The sequence below is a fragment of the Cupressus sempervirens genome, chromosome 4, assembly GCF_028749045.1.
Source record: "Cupressus sempervirens isolate cs-2001-9-10 chromosome 4, ASM2874904v1, whole genome shotgun sequence".
NCBI classification, from domain to species: domain Eukaryota; kingdom Viridiplantae; phylum Streptophyta; class Pinopsida; order Cupressales; family Cupressaceae; genus Cupressus; species Cupressus sempervirens.
The window spans coordinates 781707591-781732662 of record NC_143121.1 but is presented as its reverse complement, the minus strand read 5'-3'; the positions used below and the strand labels follow the sequence as shown (position 1 = coordinate 781732662).

General features: G+C 30.6%; 1 protein-coding gene across 1 annotated transcript; it reads right to left on the bottom strand.

Annotated features, from left to right (window-relative positions):
• Positions 1–10700: 10700 nt before the first annotated feature.
• Positions 10701–13396, bottom strand: LOC149563731 (GDSL esterase/lipase APG-like). Its single transcript, XM_089824063.1, has 5 exons — positions 13107–13396; positions 12066–12196; positions 11746–11979; positions 11311–11566; positions 10701–11167 (listed from the first exon to the last, which is right to left on the bottom strand). The coding sequence occupies exons 1-5, from the start codon at positions 13366–13368 to the stop codon at positions 10959–10961; spliced, it is 1092 nt and encodes a 363-aa protein (XP_089680189.1). The 5' UTR covers positions 13369–13396; the 3' UTR covers positions 10701–10958.
• Positions 13397–25072: the final 11676 nt, after the last annotated feature.

The following is a 25072-nucleotide window of genomic DNA, read 5'->3' as shown; positions in this document are numbered from 1 at the left end:
TATGGATCTACCAGGGAAAAATCCAGTTTGTTCTTCTGAAATGAGTTTAGGAAGGAAGCTTTTGAGATGAATAGCAAGGATTTTTGAAAATACTTTATATATAGTGTTGCATAACGCAATAGGTTTGAAATCCCTTGGCACTGCACTTTCATTTTTTTTGGGAATGAGAGTTTAAAATTTATGATTAATTTCTGTTAAAATTGCTCCCCCTTACATGTAGCTTCTAAAGCTTTCCACAACTCTTCTCCTAGATATCCCAACACTGTTGGAAAAAGAAGGCTTGGAAGCCATTTGGACCCAAAGATTTATCCTGTTTCATACTGAACAGTGCCAATTTCACCTCTTGAAGGATAAAGGGATTGTTAAGAAATTTGTTATCTTCTTCTAATATTATCTTAGGGATGTAACTTAACAACTCTTCTTGAGCAGCTTTATTTGATGATTCAAAATTGTTGAGAGTATCATATAAATATTTGGTAAATATTTCAACAATTTCTTCTGGGTTCTTGGTTTGCTTCCCCTCTGGATTCCTAATTTTAGAAATGGTTTTATAGTTTCTATTATTCATAGTGCTATTGTGGAAAAATTTTGTATTCCGGTCTCCTTCTAGGAGCCATTTTTCTTTGGATTTTTGCCTCCAAAATATTTCTTCTTTAGCTAAAATTTCTTCATGTTTAATGAGGTATTCTTTTTCCAGTTGATATGATTTGTTATTCATACCTTTTTTTAGAAACTCTTCATTTAATTTACTCATTTTTTCCTCTAATTCAAGTTTCTCTTTAAACATGTTTTTGAAATGTAGATTATTCCATTTTAAAAAAAATTGTTTTATATTTTTAAGTTTGGAGACCAAGCAAAACATTTTAGAACCCTCAAACTGTTCCTCCTGCCACCAATCTCTAATTTGATCCACAAAGGTTTTCTCCATAAACCACATCTTTTCACATTTAAAGGGGTTTCTGCTGGGTTTAAACTGCTCTTTGATTTCCATTTGCATTGGGAAATGATCTGAACCAGCTATAGGTAGAATTTCTGCATTAACCAAATTATTCATGCTAAGATATCCTCTTAGAAGAAATCTGTCCAGTCTTTTTGCTATATAACAGTATCCTTTTCTTCTATTATTCCAAGTATAGATGCCATTCTTTGTATTTATATCCATACGAAAGTCTTTCTGGATCCAATCTTTAAAATCTTCGATTGCTTTATTTTTTTGGTTACTACCTCCCTGTTTTTCCTCCTTACTTGATACTACATTGAAGTCTCATCCTATTATGACTATTTCAAGGGGTAAAGAATTGATGAAAGAGCTGATCACATTCTAGACTACGAGTTTCTCTTCTGTAGGTGTCGGTCCATAAACATTGATTATAACTATTTATAAGTTAGATTTTGTATTGGCAACTCTAGCTCCCATCCAATTTGTTTGTGGTGGGAATATTTCGATATTGATTGATCTGGGATTCCATATTATACCCAGTCCTCCTGAGGCCCCTTGTGCTTGCTGAAATTCTGATTTCCATTGTCCTAATTTCTGGTTCAGCTTTATTCCTTCTTGTTTATTTAATTTAGTCTCTTGTAATAATGTAATATCTAAATCAAATAAGGTAAGATTATGCTTTAATAAGCATTTTTTCCTAGGGGCATTAAGGCCCCTAGCGTTCCAGGTTGTGATTTTCATTGCTCCTTGGGAAGGAACTTCCCCTTCCCAATGTGAAGAACATCAATAATCTTAGTCTGATCCTTTACTTGCCCTGCAGCTTCTCCGAGTTCTTTTAATGATTTCCTGCCCTATTTTTGTTTTAGTTTCCCACAAATTGGAGTCTTCATTCCTTCCTGATTCATAGCTATGCCAATTTTTTTCTACAATATTAGAAACCTCATCCTCCTGGATGTCTTCCATGATGATCTCTTTGATTAACTTTTTGTTGATTTGCTATTCCTTGTCATCTAATAACTCGTTCCTTTTATAGCAATCTTGTTTGTTTGGACTCTCCAATAACCTGCTCTCCAAATTTTGATCTAATTCTACTAAAAATACATATTCTTTTAGTGTTGTTCCCTTGTTCTCTATTTCTATAGCAAACATGTCTTTCCCATCATTAGGTTTTTTCCAGAACTTATAACTCTTCTTTTTCCCTTTTTTCCTAATGGTGATGTTTCCCCAATGGGCAGAGTCTGCTGGTGGGATCATGACTGCCTGCTTTGTTACTTTTCATAGGGAGCCTTTTCTTGCAGATTTTTTGATTCTTGTTCTTTCCTTCTGTTTTATCTTTGCTCTGTTTGTATTGTTTTATTATTCCAAATGTAATTTATGTCAGCCACCTAATTCTATTCCTTATTATGACTTCCACAAATTCCTGATGTCTCCCCTGTTTCTATGTTTATTATTCTTTTCCCTTTATGTTCCTTATGCATTTCTTTTGCTAATATAATTTGATCAATTAAATCATTTTGAATCAAGAATGTTTCATGTAGGAGCTTATTTAATTTGAAGATATTCAAGTCCATTTCTTTAATGACTTCTTTTTCCCACTGGCAATCCTTATATCTCTTAAATTTGTTAAGTGAATGCTGGTAGCTTATATTCTCCTTCCCTTCTATTTCCTTTATTTCTTCCAGTTCCTTTCCATTATTTATTGGTTCTACTCTAAAATCTGCATCCCTTTTCTTAGGAGATTTTTCTTTTATTTCTTCTTTCTAAGCTTCTTTTAGTTTTGGAGAATTTTTAATATCCTCATCCCTTCTTTCTTCTCTTTTTCCTGGTCTCCTTTTGATGGTAATTAGGTTTTTGATATTATTTTTGATACCATATTTTGTGAAGCCTGCATCTACAATTTTAAGTATTTCTCCTGAGTATTCATTGAAGATTAAATTGTATATGGATCTGTTTGTGATGATCTTCTTGCTGATCGAGTTATTTTGATCAGTTTTAACCAACACCTTTTTTTTATTGGTTTTATTTTGATTTTCTTCAAATCCAATTACAGTACCTAACGAATTACAGATTCTTTTCATAGTATTTTCCTCCATTAATTCTGATGGGATTTCTATGCTCTCCATTCATTTGATAGTTTCAATATTTTTAATGTGGTTTTTGTTAAAGTTTGGTTTCCAATCTAGAAATTTAATATGGTGCCCTCTATAAAATAGAAGATTATTTTCTAGAATTTCCTTTTTGTCCTGTGCATTTTGACATAAAATAAACCAAAATTTATCTGCAAATGGGTTAAGAGTACTTACCTTATTGCCCCAGATCTTAGATGGCATACCTACCAGCCTGGAACTTTTCCTTGATGGTCCATTCCAATACATGTAGATGTCCTTATCCTTGCAATCCACCCATCTTTTGTTATTGTGTGAATTGCTAATGATTAGTTCATCCCAATTTGTCCTTTTTTCTGGAAAACTTTGCTGAGACCTTTCTAATGTTCTTCCTTGGAATTCTATTTGACTTGATTTTTGATGCAGCAGGATATACAGTAATTTCTCTTCAGTAGGATTGTTAATTCGTGGTTTCTTGTCTAGTGCATGCCTAGGTGGGGCCTTCATTTTTTTAGAAAAATTTTCCATGCCTTGCCCTAGAGGGATGGCATTGACTTCTGAGATCCATCGTGGTCTTTCTGGTTGCTCCTTTTGGATTCAATTTTTGTTTGGCTTGGTTTTATGATTATTTGCAGGTTCTAACGCATATTTGGTTTGAGAATAAAAGGATTTTTTCTTTTGAATTCTTTCTCCCAGTTTGTTTTGTTCTTGCCTGATTTGGGATCTCTTTTGTCTCCTACGCACCGATTGCCATCCATCTTCTTTTTAAGGGTTTGGATATCGTGAGTTTCCCAATTTTGCCTAATATGTAGCTTGATAGTCGAATCGAATTTATTTTGATCTAAATTGTGAGTTACTTTTTTATCCAAATTTTGCTATGAAATGGCTGGGAATTTGTTTTTGGTCTCCAAGGGATGCTACGGATAGGGCTTCTTCTTGAAAGAGTCGAATCTCAAAATAGGGCGACTGAGTTTAGTTTGAAACTTTGTCTTTTTTGTCATTGTAGCAGAGCAAAATTTAGTACATTATTAGTGGGAAATATTTCTAACATTTCTAAGAAACTTCCTATAGTTATTGTGTGGTATAATTAATAGATGTAATCTTGTCTATCCAAATAATTAACTATTAGATTTTGAAAATGTTAGCTAAATTGTTCGTTATGTATTATAACTTAACTCTTTGATTTGTACAATAAGCTTCATGTAAGTTGGGCCTAAAAAATAGATAAGTAAAGTTTAGACTTTTGTGTCTCTAATGTTCATTTTTTTTTTCCATGTACACCTTTAGACTTTACATACTTTGAAGTTTCTCTAGATCTATATGCTAGCACATGACTAGGTACTATATGCAATAGTTATAGTATTTATTCATGTCCATTATTTGTATAAACATCTCATCCATAGTTATCATTTTACAATTGTTGACATTGATTATTACTATCCATACTTGAATGAAATGTGTTAATTAGATCTAACAAGTAACAATGGTGGATATTTATTTTAGCTATAATTAATTTCATTAGTGTAGGAACTAGTGGCTAAACAAATTAGAATATATTAATTTTGTATAATAATTTATTAATTTTTATATTAATTAATGTACAAATTGATATAATTTTATGTAAAAGCTAATAATAATTACTTTGTCACATTGTAAAAATGTCTTGATAGCTCATCATATCTCCCAATGAAATTGCTCATAAATTAATTTATTTTTTATTACTTTCAAACAAATTTTCTCTTTGAATTTATAAACTCATTAAAGTACAACAATCTAAGAAATAGGATACTACATGCAAAGAAGTTATAATCTCCTTTCTACTTATGACATAATATAAATCATTAAAGCCTAAAGTTTAGTTTTTTATGTTCTTATGATAAAAGATATAAATATAAGATGTAATACATTCATTACTATTAACATTTGTTTTCCTCCTAAGCTAAACAATTTATACAATAATAGATTATCTAATACTCTACAATGTAATTATACAAAACCTTATTACAGTAGACTAATTAAATAGAATTGCTATAAATAAATACATCATAATTTTCACAACACATTTATTAATGGCACAACATAGAAATAAAATTGAAGTTAAGAAAGTTAAAATAGTATAAAAAATTGTAATATTGCTATCAAGATTTAACTGTGTGATTTTTGAGTCAAACTCATTGACCCATGTTTCATGAGTAGTGATTCAACTTGAATCCATCTCTCATGAGAATAAATGGAACACTTAGCACTCATTGGATCTAGGTGATGCTCACAGGGGTGAAACACTAGGACTTCCTGGGAGGTCACCCATCCCAGTACTACTCTAGCCTGAGTGCACTTAACTACAAAGTTTCCTCCATGGTTAAACCCAAAGCTTGAAACCCCAATTGCAAAACCTTCACCAAGTGTTGTGCCTTATGAAACATTCATTAGAAAGCCCCTTAAGCTCATCAATTGATAAGTAGGAGATAATTTCCATAGCAAGTCAAAATGTGATATTGTTATCAGGATTTAATTGTGTGATTTTGAGTCAAACTCATTGACCCATGTTTCAAGAGTAGTGATTCAACATGAATCCATCTCTCATGAGAATAAATGGAACACTTAGCACTCATTAGATCTAAGTGATGCTCACAAGCGTGAACCACCGAGACTTCCTGGGAGGTCACCCATCCTAGTACTACTCTAGCCTAAGCGCGCTAACCAAAGCTTGCAACCCCATTTGAAAAGCCTTCACCAAGAGTTGTGCCTTATGAACCATTCATTAGACAACCCCTTAAGCTCATCAATTGATAAGTAGGAGATAATTTCCATAGCAAGTCAAATTGTAATATTGCTATCAAGATTTAATTGTGTAATTTTGAGTCAAACTCATTGACCCGTGTTTCATGAATAGTGATTCAATATGAATCCATATCTCATGTGAATAAATGGAACACTTAGCACTCATTAGATCTAGTGATGCTCATAGGGGTGAGGCATTGAGACTTCTTGGGAGGTTACCCATCCTAGTACTACTCCATCTTGAATGCACTTAACTATGGAGTTTCCTCCATGGTTAAATCCAAAGCTTGCAACCCCATTTGAAAAACCTTCACCAAGTGTTGTGCCTTATGAACCATTCATTAGAAAGCCCCTTAAGCTCATCAATTGATAAGTAGGAGATAATTTCCATAGCAAGTCAAATTGTGATATTGCTATCGGTATTTAACTGTGTGATTTTGAGTTTAACTATGTCATATTGTCAATGAGTTTGACTCAAAATCACATAGTTAAATCCTGATTAGAATTATCACAATTTGACTTGCTACAGAGATTATCTTCTACTTATCAATTGATGAGCTTAAGGGGCTTTCTACTAAATGGTTCATAAGGCACAACACTTGGTGAAGGTTTTGCAGATGGGGTTGCAAACTTTGGGTTTAACCATGGAGGAAACTTCATAGTTAAGTGCGCTCAGGCTGGAGTAGTACTTGGATGGGTGACCTCCAGGGAAGTCTCGGTGCTTCACCCCTGTGAGAATCACCTAGATCCAATGAGTGCTAAGTGTTCCATTTATTCTCATGAGAGATGGATTCATGTTGAATCACTACTCATGAAACATGGGTCAATGAGTTTGACTCAAAATCACATAGTTAAATCCTGATAGAAATATCACAATTTGACTTGCTGTGGAAATTATCTCCTACTAATCAATTGATGAGCTTAAGGGGATTTCTAATGAATGGTTCATAGAGCACAACACTTGGTGAAGGTTTTTCAAATGGGGTTGCAAGCTTTGGGTTTAACCATGGAGGAAACTCCATAGTTAAGTGTGCTCAGGCTAGAGTAGTATTTGAATGGGAGACCTAGTCCGAGGAAGTCCTGCTGCTTCACCCCTATGTGCATCACCTAGATCTAATGAGTACTAAGTGTTCCATTTATTCTCATGAGAAATGGATTCATGTTGAATCACTTCTCATGAAACATGGGTCAATGGGTTTGACTCAAAATCGCACAGTTAAATCCTGATAGCAATATCAAGATTTGACTTGTTGTGGAAATTATCTCCTACTTATCAATTGATCAGATTAAGGGGCTTTCCAATGAATTTTTCATAAGGAAAAACACTTGGTGAAGATTTTGCAAATGGGGTTGCAAGCTTTGGGTTTAATCATGGAGGAAACTCCGTAGTTAAGCGTGCTCAAGCTGGAGTATTACTGGGATGAGTGACCTCTCAGAAATCCTAGTGCTTCACCCTTGTGACCATCACCTAAATCCAATTAGTGCTATGTGTTCCATTTATTCTCAAGAGAGCTAGATTCATATTGAATCACTACTCATGAAACATGGGTCAATGAGTTTGACTCAAAATCACACAGTTAAATCCTGATACAAATATCACAATTTGATTTGCTATGGAAATTATCTCCTACTTATCAATATAAAATAATTTATTTGAGATGAGAGATTGAGAGAAAAAATCAAGTAAATAAAAGAGATTAAGGTAAAAGTCCCAGTCCCAGTTCATAATTTCGTATCTCACAACACAACAACATCAATACATTCCAAATCACTTATGAGGCAAGGCTCAATATACCATTATTAACATTACAAAATTTGTAGCCTTTCTCATATGATCTATCATCAAATCCAATGGTACTATTATTTGAGTGAAATTTCCCTTTATTTGGCATAGAGTTTCTAAAATATTGAACCATCCCGAACAATCGCTCTCCTCCTTTGAAGATTTCATTGAGAAGTTTGAATAATTATGAACCACTATAAAATGGATCAACACATGGCATATAATTTCCAGTGTAAGGCTATCTAAATATAGATTATGAAATAGGCTAGTTGGAATGGAAGTACATATTTTTGAGTTGGCATTCAATTTAAATAAATAAAATAATTGGATTATAAAGAAGCATCATTTTGACCTAGTTTGACTGAGTTTATGAGAAGAGATTGGCGCATCAAAGTAGATTTTAAGAAAAACACAAAATCTTTGAATCATTGAATAAGTTTTTTGGGATTTACATTTGAAATTGTTATGCTAATGAAAGTCAAAATGTTTGTCTTTTAAACTATTTACTAATATTTTTATCATATTTTTAAATATGTTTATGCACACAATGTGTCACAAATGAGATATTAAAAATGCTAAACTAAGTTTGTAGAGTCTGGCAATTAGAGACTAAAAGAAGGAACTACATTAAAAAAGAAAAGAAAAATTATTATTAGTCTTGTAGAAATTTCTACATAATTATTTAAATATTCTAGAATTATGCCCAATAAGATTAGTTGTTTATCCACATCTTCAAAGAACTCTATATAAAAAGACACCATTTTATAGTTTAGTATCAGAGCAATGAAAACGCAATCTACAAGTCAAATGATTGTGAGTATAATGTGTAAGGGATGTCGACACAATTTTCTAATATACAATACTCAGAAAATGTCCACATCACAATGTAATAATGTTAAAAACAAGTAAGATTTAAATCTACGCTAGTCAGTTAAAAGTGTGGCATCCAACTGAAAAAAAAGAAGAAGGAATTTTTAATCTACTATGATGGCTAACTTCGAAGAACATGAAAGATTGCACTAAATTTAGATTAGTTTGATTATTTTTAACAAAAAGATCATAAAACTATGAAAAAACTTGACAATGGTGGGATTTTAGAGACAAATAATTTGTCAAACATTAGAAATGCATTTCTAAAAGAAATGATTAGAGACATCACAAATTGGACTCTTGGGATTTAGAGTTGAACTTAAGAAGACAAAAAGACATAGAATGACAAGCACCAAACAACATGTCCATTAAATTAAGCTCTACATATAAATAATGATATCACTGGAAAAATTCAACACCACACATAATTGGAGATTTTGTACTCATATCAATATATATTAAACTTTATAGATAAAAAATAAAATCTTACACTACTATACATATAAAAAAGTGAACCAAAATAAATGGACATTGCATTACAAATATGTTGTAATTATTTGTAATGAATTTAAAGAGAACACGCCAAGCATTGATTAGTCATATCTATTTAGTGTTCTTTAAACACAAATCAATAGATGGGTAAACTAATTTTGAAAATCATTGTCATAATAACAGCTATATTATATATGAACCAACAGGTGGTTAAGCTGATTTTGAGAATGAGAGTATGAATATCCACATTTGTTTTACATACAGGTGGGAAACATAACAGTCTATAGAATAAGTGGAAAACATGTGATGGTAATATGAGGGGAAATATAGAAATCTCAACCTGGTGCATGTAGGGTTGGGAATACCAAACTATAAAGTCATAGTAGATGATGATCTTGCAAACTAAACCACCAAGAGTATTGAGAAAGGAAATGGAAATTAGCACCTCTTCTGTCTAGTAGAGAAGAGAGGTTTGGATTTTGAGAGTATACCTACAATGTTTGTTCAATGTATATCCATCTCTCATGGAAACTATATTCTAAAATGCCAAGGCTAGAGGTTGAAAAAACTTTTAGCACTCTATGGAAATTATTTTAAAAGGCTCTTACATATTAAGATACAATTGGCATGGAGATCTATGCAATAAATTCTTCCATTGACATCCACCTCAAAACATGCAAGAAAACCCTAATAGCCACATTTTCCTTCCTATGACATGCGACAGATGTCGTAGATGGCATGTGGACATAGAGAAGTGGACATTCATAACATTATGTGGAGCATGTATACCATCTACACATGACACTTGCCTAACTTATTAATTAGCCACTCACATTTTTGCCTAATATTTAGATGAAATTTGGAAAAGGCTATCGAGAAAAGCACAAACAACCAACAAGTCCCACATAGTGGCTTAGTACTTGCCTTTAGTTTTTAAATAGATATACTTTTAATTTAATTAAAAATTATATTCTATTAAATATGGTAATTAATAAAAATATTATATATTTATATTTTTCTATAATGATATTAATTATAATTTAAATTTAAAATATATTTATTAATATAATTATTGATATATATTTTACTGCATATATATTGTGTGATAGTATTATATTATAAATAAATTATAATATTTTTATAATAATAATATATAATAATATTTCTTATACTATTATATAATATATAATATAAGAAATATCATTTTTTTTAGTAATTTTAATTGAATGAAAAAATTATATTATAAAAAATTACAATATTAAAATATAAAAATCTAAGTCAATCCACTTAGAAAAATATTAAAAATGAATCACACCTTAATAAAAAATAACTATAGAATCCATCAAACCGACCCATCTAGAGCTAAATCAATTCACCCAATCAAATGAAATATATTTTCTAAAAAATGTGAAGTTAAAAATCTTGCATCTATGCTTATCCAACTAGTAGTTTGATAATAAAATTTAAAATCAACTAATTGTGACCAAAAAAATTTAATCACAAGTTAAAGCATTAAATTCAAAATGTGTACCAACAAGTGCCAATAAGAAAGAAGAAATAAAAAAATTAAAAGCTATTTTAATAGAAAAAATTTCTTAGACCATTAAACTAATACTAGAATTGTTAATGTAGGGACTAATAATTTAATAAAACATGTACCTTTTCTTCAAAAAGAGATGTTGTGATGGTTAAGTTGTTGTTGAGTTGTTATCCTTGCCATCAAAGTTCAAATCTAATGGGGATGAGGTCCCCCGTTTGTGGCCTCACTGATTTATAGCTCCAGATCAAAGCGTTTACCCCTCTTTAAAAAATAAAAAGACTCACTAAAGTAATATCTATCAAAATAAATTTGCTGTACTACTTTATAGGAAATAACCTAAAATAATATGACAAATCCGTTCCACTCTTGAGCAAAACATATCATTTTATCCAGCCTTTCTTCCATTTTATAATAAAATAGTGCATGTCCTGCTCAATTATCTGTCCATTAGTTTCTTGGGGTTGGTAAGTTGAAAGAAACAAGAGACTGCTGGAACAAGTGGTTGGCAATGATCTGATAACATTCAGTTGTCGGATGAAAACTATCCCAGAACACATACTTTGATGGATCAGGACAGCTTATGCTGCTAGGGTTGCACAATATGGCTGTCTCCAAAAGGCCTGTTCCACAGCAACCTCTCCTCGCCTCTTCAAAACCTGCCCCACAAGAAAACACCCAATTCTCCTCAATGTTGTTACACAGCTTCAACTATGTAACTACTTTGTATCAGAGACATATTTCTTTTGACAAAACACTATGACCCATAGTAAGAAATAGATTTAAGAGGCTTTTAACTTACCATAATTAGTTGGAGATTTGACAATATCCAGGAGAATATCGTATACATCTAGATAAGCTATAACAACACCTGAGAAATCTGGCTTTATCTTCTCTATTAAAGCTTTGATCTTCTCATTGAAAGAGCTCGCCACCTCATTAAACAAGTTATAACAGCCATTTCCTGTTATGTTGTGGAGAGTAATTTGGGAAGGCAAACATCCAAAAGGAGGAATCCCAAAAACAGCAACTTTAGTAGCACCCTCATGGGAAACATTCTGTGAAAAAAATCAATACGTTCATAAATAAGATATAGAAACTATTATTAAGTATTTCATTTATAAAATATGAATCAATATAAATTTGTTTCAAAAATTTCACAGATTGATTCTAATAGTAATATCACAATACTTTTATATTGAAAAAAAATTTATCTTGCATGAATGAAAACTATTACCCATATAAATTCACGAAGAGACTTGAGAAGAAGATCCTGAAACTGTTCGATGGTATACATTCCCATCGTTAGAGGATTTAAGAAATAATTATTGGCGAAGTCATCAGTGCCTGTGCTTATAATAAACAATGCCTGAGATACAGTCTTGTTGGCAGTTTCATGCCCATATAATCTTCCAAGCCTTGCTTTATACACCCTGAAATGTTTCACTTGTTTCTCCAGTGGCAAAACACTCTACAAATTCGAAAGTTCAGAGCTGAAATCTTGAAAGCATTGAAAATTTTAGGGCAAAAAGACATTGAAGAAGGAAAAGCTCTTACGAAAGATATAGAAGTACTGTCTGCATATCCTGAACCAGATGAAGCGAAACTGGCACCTGTCAGCAACTTTCGCCCTCGAAATTCCGGATCCAAAGATGCAGGCAACAATTCCGGAAGTCCATATAGTTCAGCTTTATGATGGTATGCAATTGAAAAGATTAAAAGTTTGTAATCATATAAATGAAAAGTAAGTGAATTTATATAAAAAAGAATTAAAGCCTAAATGTTTTTGGATAAGATTGTGTGGGAATTTGTTTATAAATATTGAGGATGACTTCCTTTAATTTAATGATAGTTGGCAGAATGTGATCTGAATCATTAATAAACAGATTAAAAAGACTAAAAGTTAGTAATCATAGAAATGAAAAGTAGGCCAATTCAAAGAAAAAAAATTAGGGTAAATGTTTTTGAATAAGATTGTGTGTGAACTTGCTTATAAATATTGTGAATGACCTTCTTTAATCTATTATGGGAATTCAAGATTGTGTGTGGAAGTTTTCATTAATGAATCATTATCAGAATGTGATCTGAATCATTGATAAAAAAGATTAAAATTTAGTATAGTGAGCTTAAAAAAAAGGCTAGTAAACATAGAAATGAGAAGTGAACTCAAAGAAAACAAAAAATTATTGTGTAAATGTTATGGATAAGATTGTGTGGGAATTCACTTATAAACATTGTAAATGGCATTCTTTAATCTATTATCAGGATTTATGATTGTGTGTGGAATTTTTTATCAATCATTTGGATCACACTATATGAATCACTATCAGAATGTGTACATCTTGATAATGATTAATAAAATGTCATCTGAATCGTTGATAAAAACACTCACACAATCTTAATGATTAACCAAAAGAAAAAAGAAAAAAACTCACAATCTCAATAATTGATACGAAAAATTCACGCACAATCTTAATGAGAAATATTTATAGCATACCTCTAGATTGTAGAAATATGACTGCTCTTACTAAAAATTGTGTTTAAACTTTATATCTGTAGTGAAACTGAATGAACTATATGAGACAGCATTGAGCTTACATAGTTGATCAGTAACTAATATTCCGTTTGTAAATCTGCCGGTGGGTCGACCATTTGGGAAATCTCTTCCGTAGGGAGGGAAGTTAGATCTGATTAGAGTAGGAAGAACATTGTTATTACCAGCATCAGTGGTCGAGTCTCCAAAGAAGTACAAGGCTGAAACAAGCGGTTGCTTTTGTCCCTCTGCCTGATAGACGTGCAACGTAAGGAGAAATAAACTTAAAACAGAAATGCTGTAAGAAATATTTAAGTCTCCTTCCATTATAAATACAAAAGTATCCAAGACTTCATCTATAGAATTTCAGGTATTCAGGGCACATATATAAGAGCCATGAGATTCATGTATCATTTCAGAATTAGGTATCGCGAATAACGTCAATGCAATAAATTTTATGGTTCCTATCGGTGGAAATGCACTGCAAGCTATCTGAAATTTATCTAGTGGACCATACTTTTTTTTCTGGATTTCATGTTTCTCTTAATGGTCCGACCCAAATTAGGTGAGGAGCAGTTTATCAGCTGGTTACATTTATAAGCTTTCCGAGATTAGTACTGCTATGTGGTCTCTCATAGCACGAAGCCCAACTACTTCATGGCGGTGTCAAATCAGAAAAGCTGTCCCTTAAATGATGCTGTTAATTTATCAATTATTTTTTTATATATGTCATTTTCATTTAATTGCTATAATATTAATGTTGTGCCCATTTCAACTTTTTAAGTTGCTATAATATTAACGTTGTGCCCATTTTAACTTTTTTTAGTGATCTATTTAAGTTCTGATTAAATAAAGTGGGAAGGACTAGAACCTATAACACTTAAAGTAACATCAATTCTTAACATACAGTTCAAAGGATCACTAGCATTGACCTTGTCAAAAAACAAAATAGAGCCAAAACCAAAACCAACAATTACAACTAAAATTAAAGTTACTCTAGTTTCTTTTAAGTTAAATCCTTAAAGATAATTATAGTTTTTAAATTTATTTCTTGAACAAATTAATAAAAGTTTGCTATTACTTGATCTGATAGTTTTTCTGTTTAATTGTTAGGAAGCAATTCCTTAAAAACAAATTTTATTTATATGATGGATCATTTAGTAAAAAGTAATGAGGCACTATCTACACTATTTCTTTGAATCTTTCTTTCTATTTAAAAATAATTCACATATCTTTAGTGCTTGAGTTTTAAAGCATAATTGACATGTTGCAATAATGAAAATTGACATGTTGCAATAATGACTACATTAAACAAGAGCTCTGTAGAGCTTAAGTCCCGCCTAATGCCAAAAAACAAGGTTGTGAAGCATGCTAAATGTTGTAGCATGTGTGAAATTGTTGTATCATCATTCATTGTATACATCAACCAGTTGTTAGAAGTATATATATAGAGTAAGGGTAAAATAATTGTGTAGAGTCTTATGAATGATGAATGAATGAATGAAACAAGATGTTTTTATTCCTCTTAGTAAGCACGTGGGCCTTTTTCTTTAACAACTACTAAGGAGACAAAGAAAGAAACATAAATAGAAAGACCGACATAGGAAAAAATTAGTGTGCACAAGGGAGGTTGTTTATGTTTGCTAGTTGGAGATAACAATAAAAGAAATTCAAAATCTATGTCTATCTTATTGTGTAACAAGAATTTACTAATTCTTATAGAATTTCAAAGGAAGAATCTAAAATTTAAGAGAGTATTCAATGTGAATTTTGTACTTGCAAGCTTCTTGAGTAGATCCTACACTTCATCTTTTACCAATCTTTATTCCTAATTATGAGTAGCTCTCTCAAGAAACTATTTGCATCCCTTTTCTTAGTATTTTAAAATTCAAGATTCAATTTTTTGAAAACCGTTTCTTGTCGATCCCTACATTTTAGTAAATTACACAACAAGATGATGACATGTGACTAACAATTGGTGTGTATTATTGTAAAAGCATTAAGCATAGTTAATAAGATGTTAGTAATATTCTATCTCTAATCAAATCTACAAATGAAGAAATTTTTTATATATACCCTAATTAAAAAATAAAGTTTTTGCAACTCTTTTATCTTATAACTTTTTCATTTTAATAATAATTTAAAAAATTCATAATAAAATAAAATAATTTTGCACGTCATTTAATAATAGCAATCTTTTTTGATTAAATAAAATATTTTCAATATCAATTTAAAGTTATATTATAAACTTACATTTTAAATATAGTACATAATTTTTTACTTGACTAACACACATAAGGCTTAAACATACACATTACTAATTAAAATTTCAATTAATTTCAATATAAGAAAAATAAAATATTAAATTATTTTCAAACTTATGTAAACAAAATATTAGTATTTGTTTATGTTCTAAGTTTTAAGACAACAAGATTATTGGGAACAATTTATGTTGAGTAAATATTATGACAAATTGAACTCGTACTTTAATGAATGGAAAAAATGTGAAACAAATTGATACTCCTAAACAATTGTCCCTATAGAATGCAATAGACAAGTACAATAATCGTATTTTTAAAATTTAAAAATCAATTAAGCCACTACCTAAAATAGAGATGGCCAATCAAATCAAGAAATAAGAAATATATTAATACAATAAAATTATTAGAAACCATAGATCAAGAAAAATTTATACAATTTTCAAACAAGACTGGTGTGAAAAATACTATTGTCAAAAAAGATCATATCCCTTAATGTTTTAATGGTAATCCTTAATGTTGTCGTTCTTTTACATAATGTTGCTCCTTTATCCTTTCCTCAAGCAAAGTGTGGTTTTAGCCAATAAAGTACAAAAGAAGGTGTTAATATGGAGAAGAATAAAACAAAATAAAAGAGTTTTATAAAATAAAACTCAAAAAAAAGTACTATGCAATTTCAAAATATCACGAAAACTGTCAAAGTAGAAAACACGTGGGCTGAATTAAAATAAACGAAACAATGCCATAGGAGAAATCATAAGACTTATTTTTGGCATGAAATAATCCAAAATTTTGCAATTATTAAAACCAAGTGCCTTTTCTAGATGACAATTCACATCATACGATGCGTGAGTGATCATGTCAAAAACTTAGGTTTTGTATCTAAGATCATGTTACACATTTTTCTAAGGTGAAGTGTCACAGCGAGCGCATATTACATATTGTCATTACAATAATTACAACAATTAGAAAATGTACCTAATGTCTTTTCATTCACAAAGTTAAATATTTCTCTGCTCTTTTCAGCCACAGGAATCTCAAATCAATGTTAATTGAATGTGACTGCTGCGTGCTGTAATAGTGGTAGGAGCAGTCATATTCTATTAAATCACTACTTCAAATGGGATTGTCGTCAGACTTCCAAGAGGGAAACATAAATAGCCATCAAAATTTCGTGAGGGAGGGTACTTATTCAAAAAATTACCTCACACGTGTATGCATTGAGAAAATATTGTTTTTTTGGATTAAAAAATAATTAAAACCCCAGCAAAAATATGAATAGCCAATCAAGAAAAGAAAATAATCTTCCAATAAATAAAAATAAAAATAAAAGTATAGAAAACTTTAGGAAAATGTTTTATACTGGACAAATTTCAAAGGGAACTAATGCATATAACTTGAACAAAAACAATATTCCCGCCTATATATAGGCGGGACTAACAAGAGTCATTAAAAATATGTACCAAATATTTTTCATGAGGTATATGTCCTCATTGACCCGATTTTATTTTACTAGTATATAATTTTGGCACTACACACTAATGATTAGAATAATACACATTAATTTAATAGTTTTTAAGGGTCCCTATAAAATCTTGTTTCGTGATTCAGTCTCAAAGGCTTGGGACCCTCCTAGGATTTCCCATGATGGAAACTACTTGGTGTTGTTTTGGTCTTTTTCATTTTTGAACTTAGTCACATTCAAGACAATTTCCAACACAACTTTGGTATCTTCTTTTTCTTTGCATACATTTCCATCATGATCTAGAGACTTGTTTATAATTGGTGATAGGAAATTCTATTTTTTCTTTTTGGAATGAACTTCCATATCTCTGTTTTCCCTTTGTTCTTCTTTGGGGCCAATGCTCAATCTCTTGGCAAGGTTTTCTATTTGCAAATTTACTAGTTTTATAATTTTTCTCCCAAGCAAGGGTTTGTGTCAAAGTGGATTTTTCTTGTAACCTCAAAGAGAAAATTTCTATTCAAGTTATAAATATTTTCCACACCTAGTGTGTTCCCTATCTGATTACAACCAATCCTTATATTAAAAAGTTAGGGATTTTTATTTGGTTCTTTTGAGGGTCAACCCCACCAAGGATTTTAATCCTAGACATGAATGGAGTACCAAAATCAAATGAGAAGCAGACCATGTGAACCAAAAGAGAAAGATTCCCACATTGTTCAATAGTACCAATAAACCCAAGAGCCAGCGATTGAACAATAGTAACTAACATTGACAAGTCCAGTAGAAGGGGGTATAGGTCATTGCTTCTATGATCATTAAGGGTTATATTAATTTATTTTTGGAGTGAAATCCTTAATCAAACTTAATTGTATCACTCCATCCCTTATAGTCTTCATTATTCTCACAACTATTCTAGGTATGTAGAATTTAACAAGGTCGTAGTACACAAGTTCAAGGTTTCATTACCTATCTTCTATGTGGTGACATCTTTCTAATATAATAGTTTTGCCTCTATTGAAGATAAACATTGCATGCAAAAATAATAATTATAAATTTAATAATAAATGTTTGAGGTCTTACTAAGTCAATTATGAAGTACATGTTGGGTAATTAATGTAAATATCATAGTCAATATGTTATATCTTAAGGAATTCAAAGTCAACTTGTTCATACTTATTGCTTCATGCCATTTTATTTGGCTAACTAACCTAGATTTTTCTTCCAAATATAAGGTGTGTTGTGGAGATTCCATTACCCATCAAGTGTGATAGTTTTTCTTTTGTGTGGTTGAACACATGTTTTATCCCTTACAATGGCTAGTTTTGGGGGCATGCTAACAATTTTATAGAGAGATATGCTTTTTGACAGTGGAATCCATATTCAATTTTAACTACCAACAAGGTTTTCTAAATCTAGTGTGATTGCTCAACTGACTTTGAAGAAGAAGGATTAATGAACTTTCGATGGAAAGTTGGTGAAAGGGATGTGTGATATTATATATGTGACAACTTAAAATTTTTTATCATAATTTACTAACTATAACCTTCTTCAAATTGTTTTCCATAAATAGATCACTTTTTAGGAAATTGCTAAAATAATCTTTTAATATATTGATTTATCTATGATCTCACTAGAATGTTTTTTCTCTATTCCTTCTATTAAGATATTTTAGTTATATGCTTCTCCTAAAATTATACTTACAAATTCCACATGTAAATTGGCCATTATTAACCTTGTAAAAATAAATTCCCACTTAATAATTTATTATCTATACATCTTCCTATAATAGCCTATAATGAATGGGTTTTAAATTTTCTATACATATAAGTTAGTAGTCTAGGTATCACATTGCATAATAGTATTATTCAATTAAATTATTTGTTCTAACAAATTTTAGCAACCAAGTTACCATGTATATAATAAAAAAAATTCTGAGACTACCACTCCAAATCTCTACCTTGTCACAGAGCCCCTTTCCATTTAGCCATTCTCTTTCATCCTATAAGTTAAAGCCACCAAAAGTATTGTGTAGACAACCATGCCCCCCACTAAATTAAAATCACCTTAAGAGTGGATTAGCTTGAGGTGGTTTATTAAGCTCCAAAAGATTTTTTTTTTTTTTTTTTTTAATCATCATTACATAGTAGGTATTAAGGAGTCAAGGAAACTCGTGTGGTTCTCTTTAAGCTATTCATATTTTTCCATTGCAAGAAATATTTTAGAAGTTTTAAGAGGTTCCACTTAAGTGAAAAAACATCTATCATATTTTTCCAAAGATGCTCCTTCTAAGATATCTAAATCATATCATGCCTTGTATGGGTAGTTTATTCCTATTAAATTCCTAAAATGAGCTATCAATTCTATTTTTGATGATACTACTCTTGGGTGAGATAACTATTCAAACAAAACATTACTAATCACTTTGGATTAACATAGGCTCAAAGTTAGTCAAGGACTACCTTGAAGTGTACCATAACTATATTAATAGAGGTAATATTAAATTAATATCCAATCTTGATAAGCTTAGTGACATTTTTAATTAATCATTGAGCACTTCACTCGTGAAACTTTTTCTCTAAATATATGACACTTACTCTTGTAAATTATTTGACCAAAGTATCCTATAGTTTGTTTAATCAGATATACATTGATCTTGAATTTAATATCCTTGTTATTTTGGAGGAATGAATAATCTCTAGCATTCTTGATAGACTAGAGTCTTTCTCAAAATTCATTTAAAAAAAAATTGTGATCATATTGAAAGGCCTTGCATTCTATCTCTATTGTGTACTTTTCATTTTGGTTCTTTTCAAATAAAATTTGTTCAATTTTTTTGGGTATTCTTTAGGACTCATCATCATTAATAGTCATCATTCTTTGACTTTTGATCATGTTTAATATATTCATTAGTGAGTCCTATAGATCCATTGTTGTATCTTATGGTACTTGAAGACATTAAAGTTATTATCTAGAAAACTATATCTCCTTAGGGAAGATTAGAGGGGTTTCCTTTTCCAAGTCATCTTCCTAAAAAATAAATGGAAATTTTATTGCATGATTATTTTCTTACCATGACCGAAGAAGAAAATTTATCAATTAATCTCTTTAATAGAGTATTAAAAATGTTTTCTAGTCTTTCTCTTTACTATTTGGTGAGATAAAAATCTATGATATTAGTAGTCTTTCATACTAGTTTTATTCTAGCTGCTCTAATATAAGTGGAGGTAGATTTTCCATGGGGACTAATTTGTGTATTTAGAAATTTTGTCTTCTCTCTATCTCTCTCTTGAACCTTTGAGATCAACTCATTTTAAGTATCATGAATAATTTTTATTTATGTATGATTGGTAAACTTAAATTGTGTTTTGAATTCCTTATGACAACTGTATTTTTATTTTTCTTGTTTTCCCCATATAAGGCTTCATTTTCGACAAGTTAGAGTAGGAATTAAGAATTTATTTTGTGGGATTCTTTAGAAGACTCTAAATATTTTCATAGCTTTGGATGTAATTTTTGTTATGCATACATGAATCAAGTGGTCTAGGGATTCTCTCTACACAAAGGAAAGGTTTATCCCAATGTACTAAATATGTTTTTTTTACCATTTCAAATTAACAAGCATTAATAATTCTTCTCAAAAGTTGTATTTTATTATGTAAATTTATTAGTAAATTAGGTTGAAAAGGGATGATATTTTAATCAATTCCAACATGACAAATATCATTCACATTAAAGGGACTCTTGAGGCCAAAATTGTTTTGTAGATATGCGAGGCTAAAAACTGTGTGTGTGTGCGTATGAAAAAATGACCATATGAAAAATTACTTTTCATCTAAATTTGATGAAATGAAATGAGTTTCTTAAGGACATTATCATCTTTTCATCAATATGATTGCTATCAAATTATGAGTTCAGCAAGTAATAATTACTTATTTTCTAATGGAGTTACCTATAAAGTGGTGATTTACATAATCATTGTAAAAAACTTATAACTTTAAAATAGTACAACCTTTTAAAATCCAAAAGGTCCATCACATTCTATGATTTTCATACTTTTAGGAAAACAAAAGAAAATTTTAATTTTGTATAGTTTTATATGAGTTAAGGTGGCTACACATGAGAGGTTTTTTAATCCAAAAAATATTGTAGTGGAAAATCAAAATTAATTGTTTACTTCAAATAAAATTCAGAAAAATTATACATCACATCCAAGTTTGAGTCAACTTCTTATGTCTGGAATCTTTAAAAAATTATTATAATATGATTGTGATTAAGGTGTTTAGACATACACCTACTTCTTATTTATTCATGTTTTTTTTGTAATGTTGCAGTGAAATGCCATACTTTTACCAATTAAATTGTTGTTTTAATAGAAAGGGGTAGTATTTAGAAATGACATCCAAATTACTATGGATTTGATTATTATAATTTTTTCATATAAGGTTCATAACCAGTTCAATATTTTACATCAACTTGACTAACACTAATGTCCTAATTTTCATTTCCACTTAAGACCATAGTTTCACCAAAGGTCTTAGTACCAAACTCACTTGACCAAATCAATTGACATCTAACATAGTCAGGTCAGCATTGTATACTTGTCCCACATAATTTTTCAATAATTGGTCTATACTTGTAGGACATAGGAAGGATAATCTTGTCATTCCAAATTCTTTTGTCCATATGCTACCAAATAATTCCATTCACCTATTAAATCCTTCAAGAAAATATTTGTGTTAGTTTTCCAATACCATCTTCAATATAAACAATTCTCAATTGGGATACCATTGAATCTATCCAAACCTTCCCACAATGTCTTTTTAAAGTATGCAATGGAAATTTTAGTCCCCAAGTTATCCATTTGGAAATGATGGTTTGATGGAATTAATTGTATGATCTATCAAATTGATCCTAATCTTGTCTATTGTGTATGGTGTATTCTTTTCTAAGACTCATCTATGAAATATTATCTTAGGCATATGTGATATCTTGAGACTTCAACCTCTTTTTTCTACCAATCAAATTATTTCTCAAACCTCTTATGGTTCTCTTATCATGCTTAAAAATTGTAGAGTTGGGTTCATGCAGTCCTTTTTTTGGCATAGGGAATTTCTAAGGGATTTACTATGTATTTCTTTCAATTTTATGTAAATTGGAATCCTTTTGGATGGGAATACTGATTTGGTTATGGAAATATAATTATTTTTTCACAACTCTAAAAATGTATTAATGTTTTCTTTTCACTAAAGTATGTTTTTGTAATACAATATTGCTCTAGGTCCAACTTTAGACCAAAACTATTGTAATAGAGCCAACTCACCTCTAGGAGATTCTAAATTATTAGTGGAATACCATATGTACAATTACTAGAGTTCTTTTGGATATCTCTATTAATTTTTTACCTATTTTTCCCTCATTCGATACTTCCTCTACTCAATGTTTGTAGGCCCCAAAGTTTTGTTCTCTCCATAAATGTTCTAGTGGTGGGAGTATTTTTTTAGTTGTCCTCTTCCTCTCTATTATATAAAATATCTTTCTCCAAGTTGGGTTCATGGGCTGTAGGGACATCAACTAAAAGTGATAATAGTTAGTTGTCTTCTAAAAACAATGATCGATGGGCCTTTTCTTCCTAATGGATCTCCAAGTTTTTGTTCTTAAAGTCATGCATGCAATAAGATTTTAAAAATTCAAACTTATTTCTATTGAGGTATGATCACTCCACAATGTTGCCCTAAACACCATTTGTATAAATCATGGAAAATGGTAGATATTTTCAACCAATACCTACCAATGCTTCTATTTCTACTTATGTGGGTGTTCACTATTTTTTAAATTTGTGGACTTGCCCAAATCTTTGGTCTATACCTATAGGAATTAGGAAGGATAATATTGTCACGAAAATTTCTCATATCTATATGCTACCAAATAATTTTAATCACTTATTAAATTTCAAGAAACTATTGGTGTTAGTTTTTTAATACAATCCTCTATATAAATAATTCTTAATTGGGATACCATTTTATCCATCCATACCTTCCCATGATGTCTTTTTACAATATTCAATGGAACTTTTAGTCACCAGGTTATCCATTTGGTGATGAGGGGTTGACGGAATTTGTTGTTCTATCAAACTGAGCCTAATCATATATATTGTGTATCCAGTGTATTATTTTCTAAAAATCATCTATGAAATATTATCTTAGGCATATGTGAACTCCAGATCCTTGATCTTTTTTTTCTTATAGAAATCAAATTAATTCTAAAACCTCTTATGGTTCTCTCATTATGTTCAAAACTTGTAGAATTGGGTTCATGAAGTCCATATTTCTCTTCTCTTAGCTAGAACATTTTTTGGCACAGGGAAGTCCTAATGGATTGACTATCTATATATTTAAATATAAAAAAGTTTTATTATTTTAACATAACTTCATTGGTATTGATGTTTTCTTTTCACTAAAACGTGTTTTTATAATACAATATTGCTTTAGGTCCAAGTTTAGACCAAAAAATTTGTAATAGATCCAACTCACCTCTAGGAGATTCTAAAATATTAGGGGAATACCGTATGTACAATTGGTAGAGTTCTTTTGGATAACTCTATTGGTTTTTACCTATTTTCCCCTCATGGGAGAATTCCTCTAATCAATGTTTGTAGGCCCCAAAGTCTCCTACTCCCCATTACCATTCTAGTGGTGGAAGTTTTTTTTAAAGTTTTCCTCCTCCTCCCTATTATATAGGATATCATTCTCTAGGTTGGGTTCATAGGGTGTAAGGACATTAAATAAAATTTAATATGATAGTTAGTTGTCTTCTAACACCAATGATGGATGTTCCTTTTCTTCCTAGTGGAACTCCAATTTTTTTTTATAAAAGTCATCCATGTGAGATGATTAAAATAATTCAAAATTATTTATATTGAGGTATGATCAAGCTACATTGTCAACCTTAACACCATTTGTATAAATCAAGGAAATTGGTAGATATTTTCCACCAATGCCTGCTAATTATTCTCTTTATACTTATGTGGGTGCTCACTATTTTTTAGCTTTGTGGACTTGTCCCACATGTTTTTTTTATCTTTGATCTATACCCATAGGACTTAGGAAGGAAAATATTGTCATGCCAACTTCTCCTGTCTATATGCTACAAAATAATTGCATTCACCTATAAATCCTTCAAGAAAATATTTGCGTTAGTTTTCCAATACCATCTTCTATATAAACAATTCTCAATTGGGAGACCATTGGATCTATTCACACCTTCCCATGATGCCTCTTTTAAGTATTCAATGTAACTTTTAGTCACCAAGTTAACCGTTTGGAAATGATTATTTGATGGAATTTGGTCTTCTATCAAATTGATCCTAATCTTGTCTATTGTGTATGGGTGTATTCTTTTCTAAGAAACATATATGAAATATTATCTTAGGCATATGTGAACTCCTAAGCCTTGATTCTCCCTTTTCTACATATCAAATTATTTCTAAAACTTTTTATGGTTCTCTCATCATGCTCAAAACTTATAGAAATGGGTTCACAGAGTCCTTATTTCTCTCCTTTTAGCTATACCAATTATTGACATAGGGAATTTCTAAGGGATTGACTATATTTCTTTTAGTTTTATGCAAATTGCAATATTTTTTGGAGGGCATACTCATTTGGTTATTGGAATATGAAAATTATATTTATTTTTACACAAATTTATTTGTATTAATGTTTTTTTCCACTAATGAATGTTTTTGTAATAGAATATTGATGTAGGTCCATGTTTAGACCAAAAAAATTGTAATAGGGCCAACTCAACTCTAGGAGATTCTAAATTATTAGGGGAATACCCTATGTACAATGTTAGAGTTCTTTTGGATAACTGTATTATTTTATACTTATTTTTCCTCATGAGATAGTACCTCTACTCAATTTTTGTAGTCTCCAATGTCTTGGGCTCCCCATCACCATTCTAGTGGTGGAAGTATTTTTTTTAGTTGTTCTCTTTCTCTTTATTATATGGAATATCTTTCTCCACATTGTGATCATGGGGTGTAGGGTCATTAACTAAAAGTTATAATAGTTAGTTGTATTCTAAAAACAATAATGGATGGGCCATTTCCTCCTAATGGATCTCTAGGTTTTTGTTATTAGAGCCATCCATGCAAGAAGATTAAAGAAATTTAAACTTATTTCTATTGAGGTAAGACCAATCTAGTATGTCACCTTTAACACTATTTGTATAAATCAAGGAAAATGGTAGATATTTTCCACCAATGCTTATCTTTATACTTATGTGGCTATTCACTATTTTTTCACTTTGT

Coding starts and splice junctions, on each gene's coding strand:
- LOC149563731 (XM_089824063.1), bottom strand. CDS start 13,368: ATGGAAGGAGACTTAAATATTTCTTACAGCATTTCTGTTTTAAGTTTA. Junction 12,197..13,106: donor ATTAGTTACTGATCAACTAT/GTAAGCTCAATG, acceptor ACCATCATAAAG/CTGAACTATATGGACTTCCG. Junction 11,980..12,065: donor ACAGTACTTCTATATCTTTC/GTAAGAGCTTTT, acceptor TCGAATTTGTAG/AGTGTTTTGCCACTGGAGAA.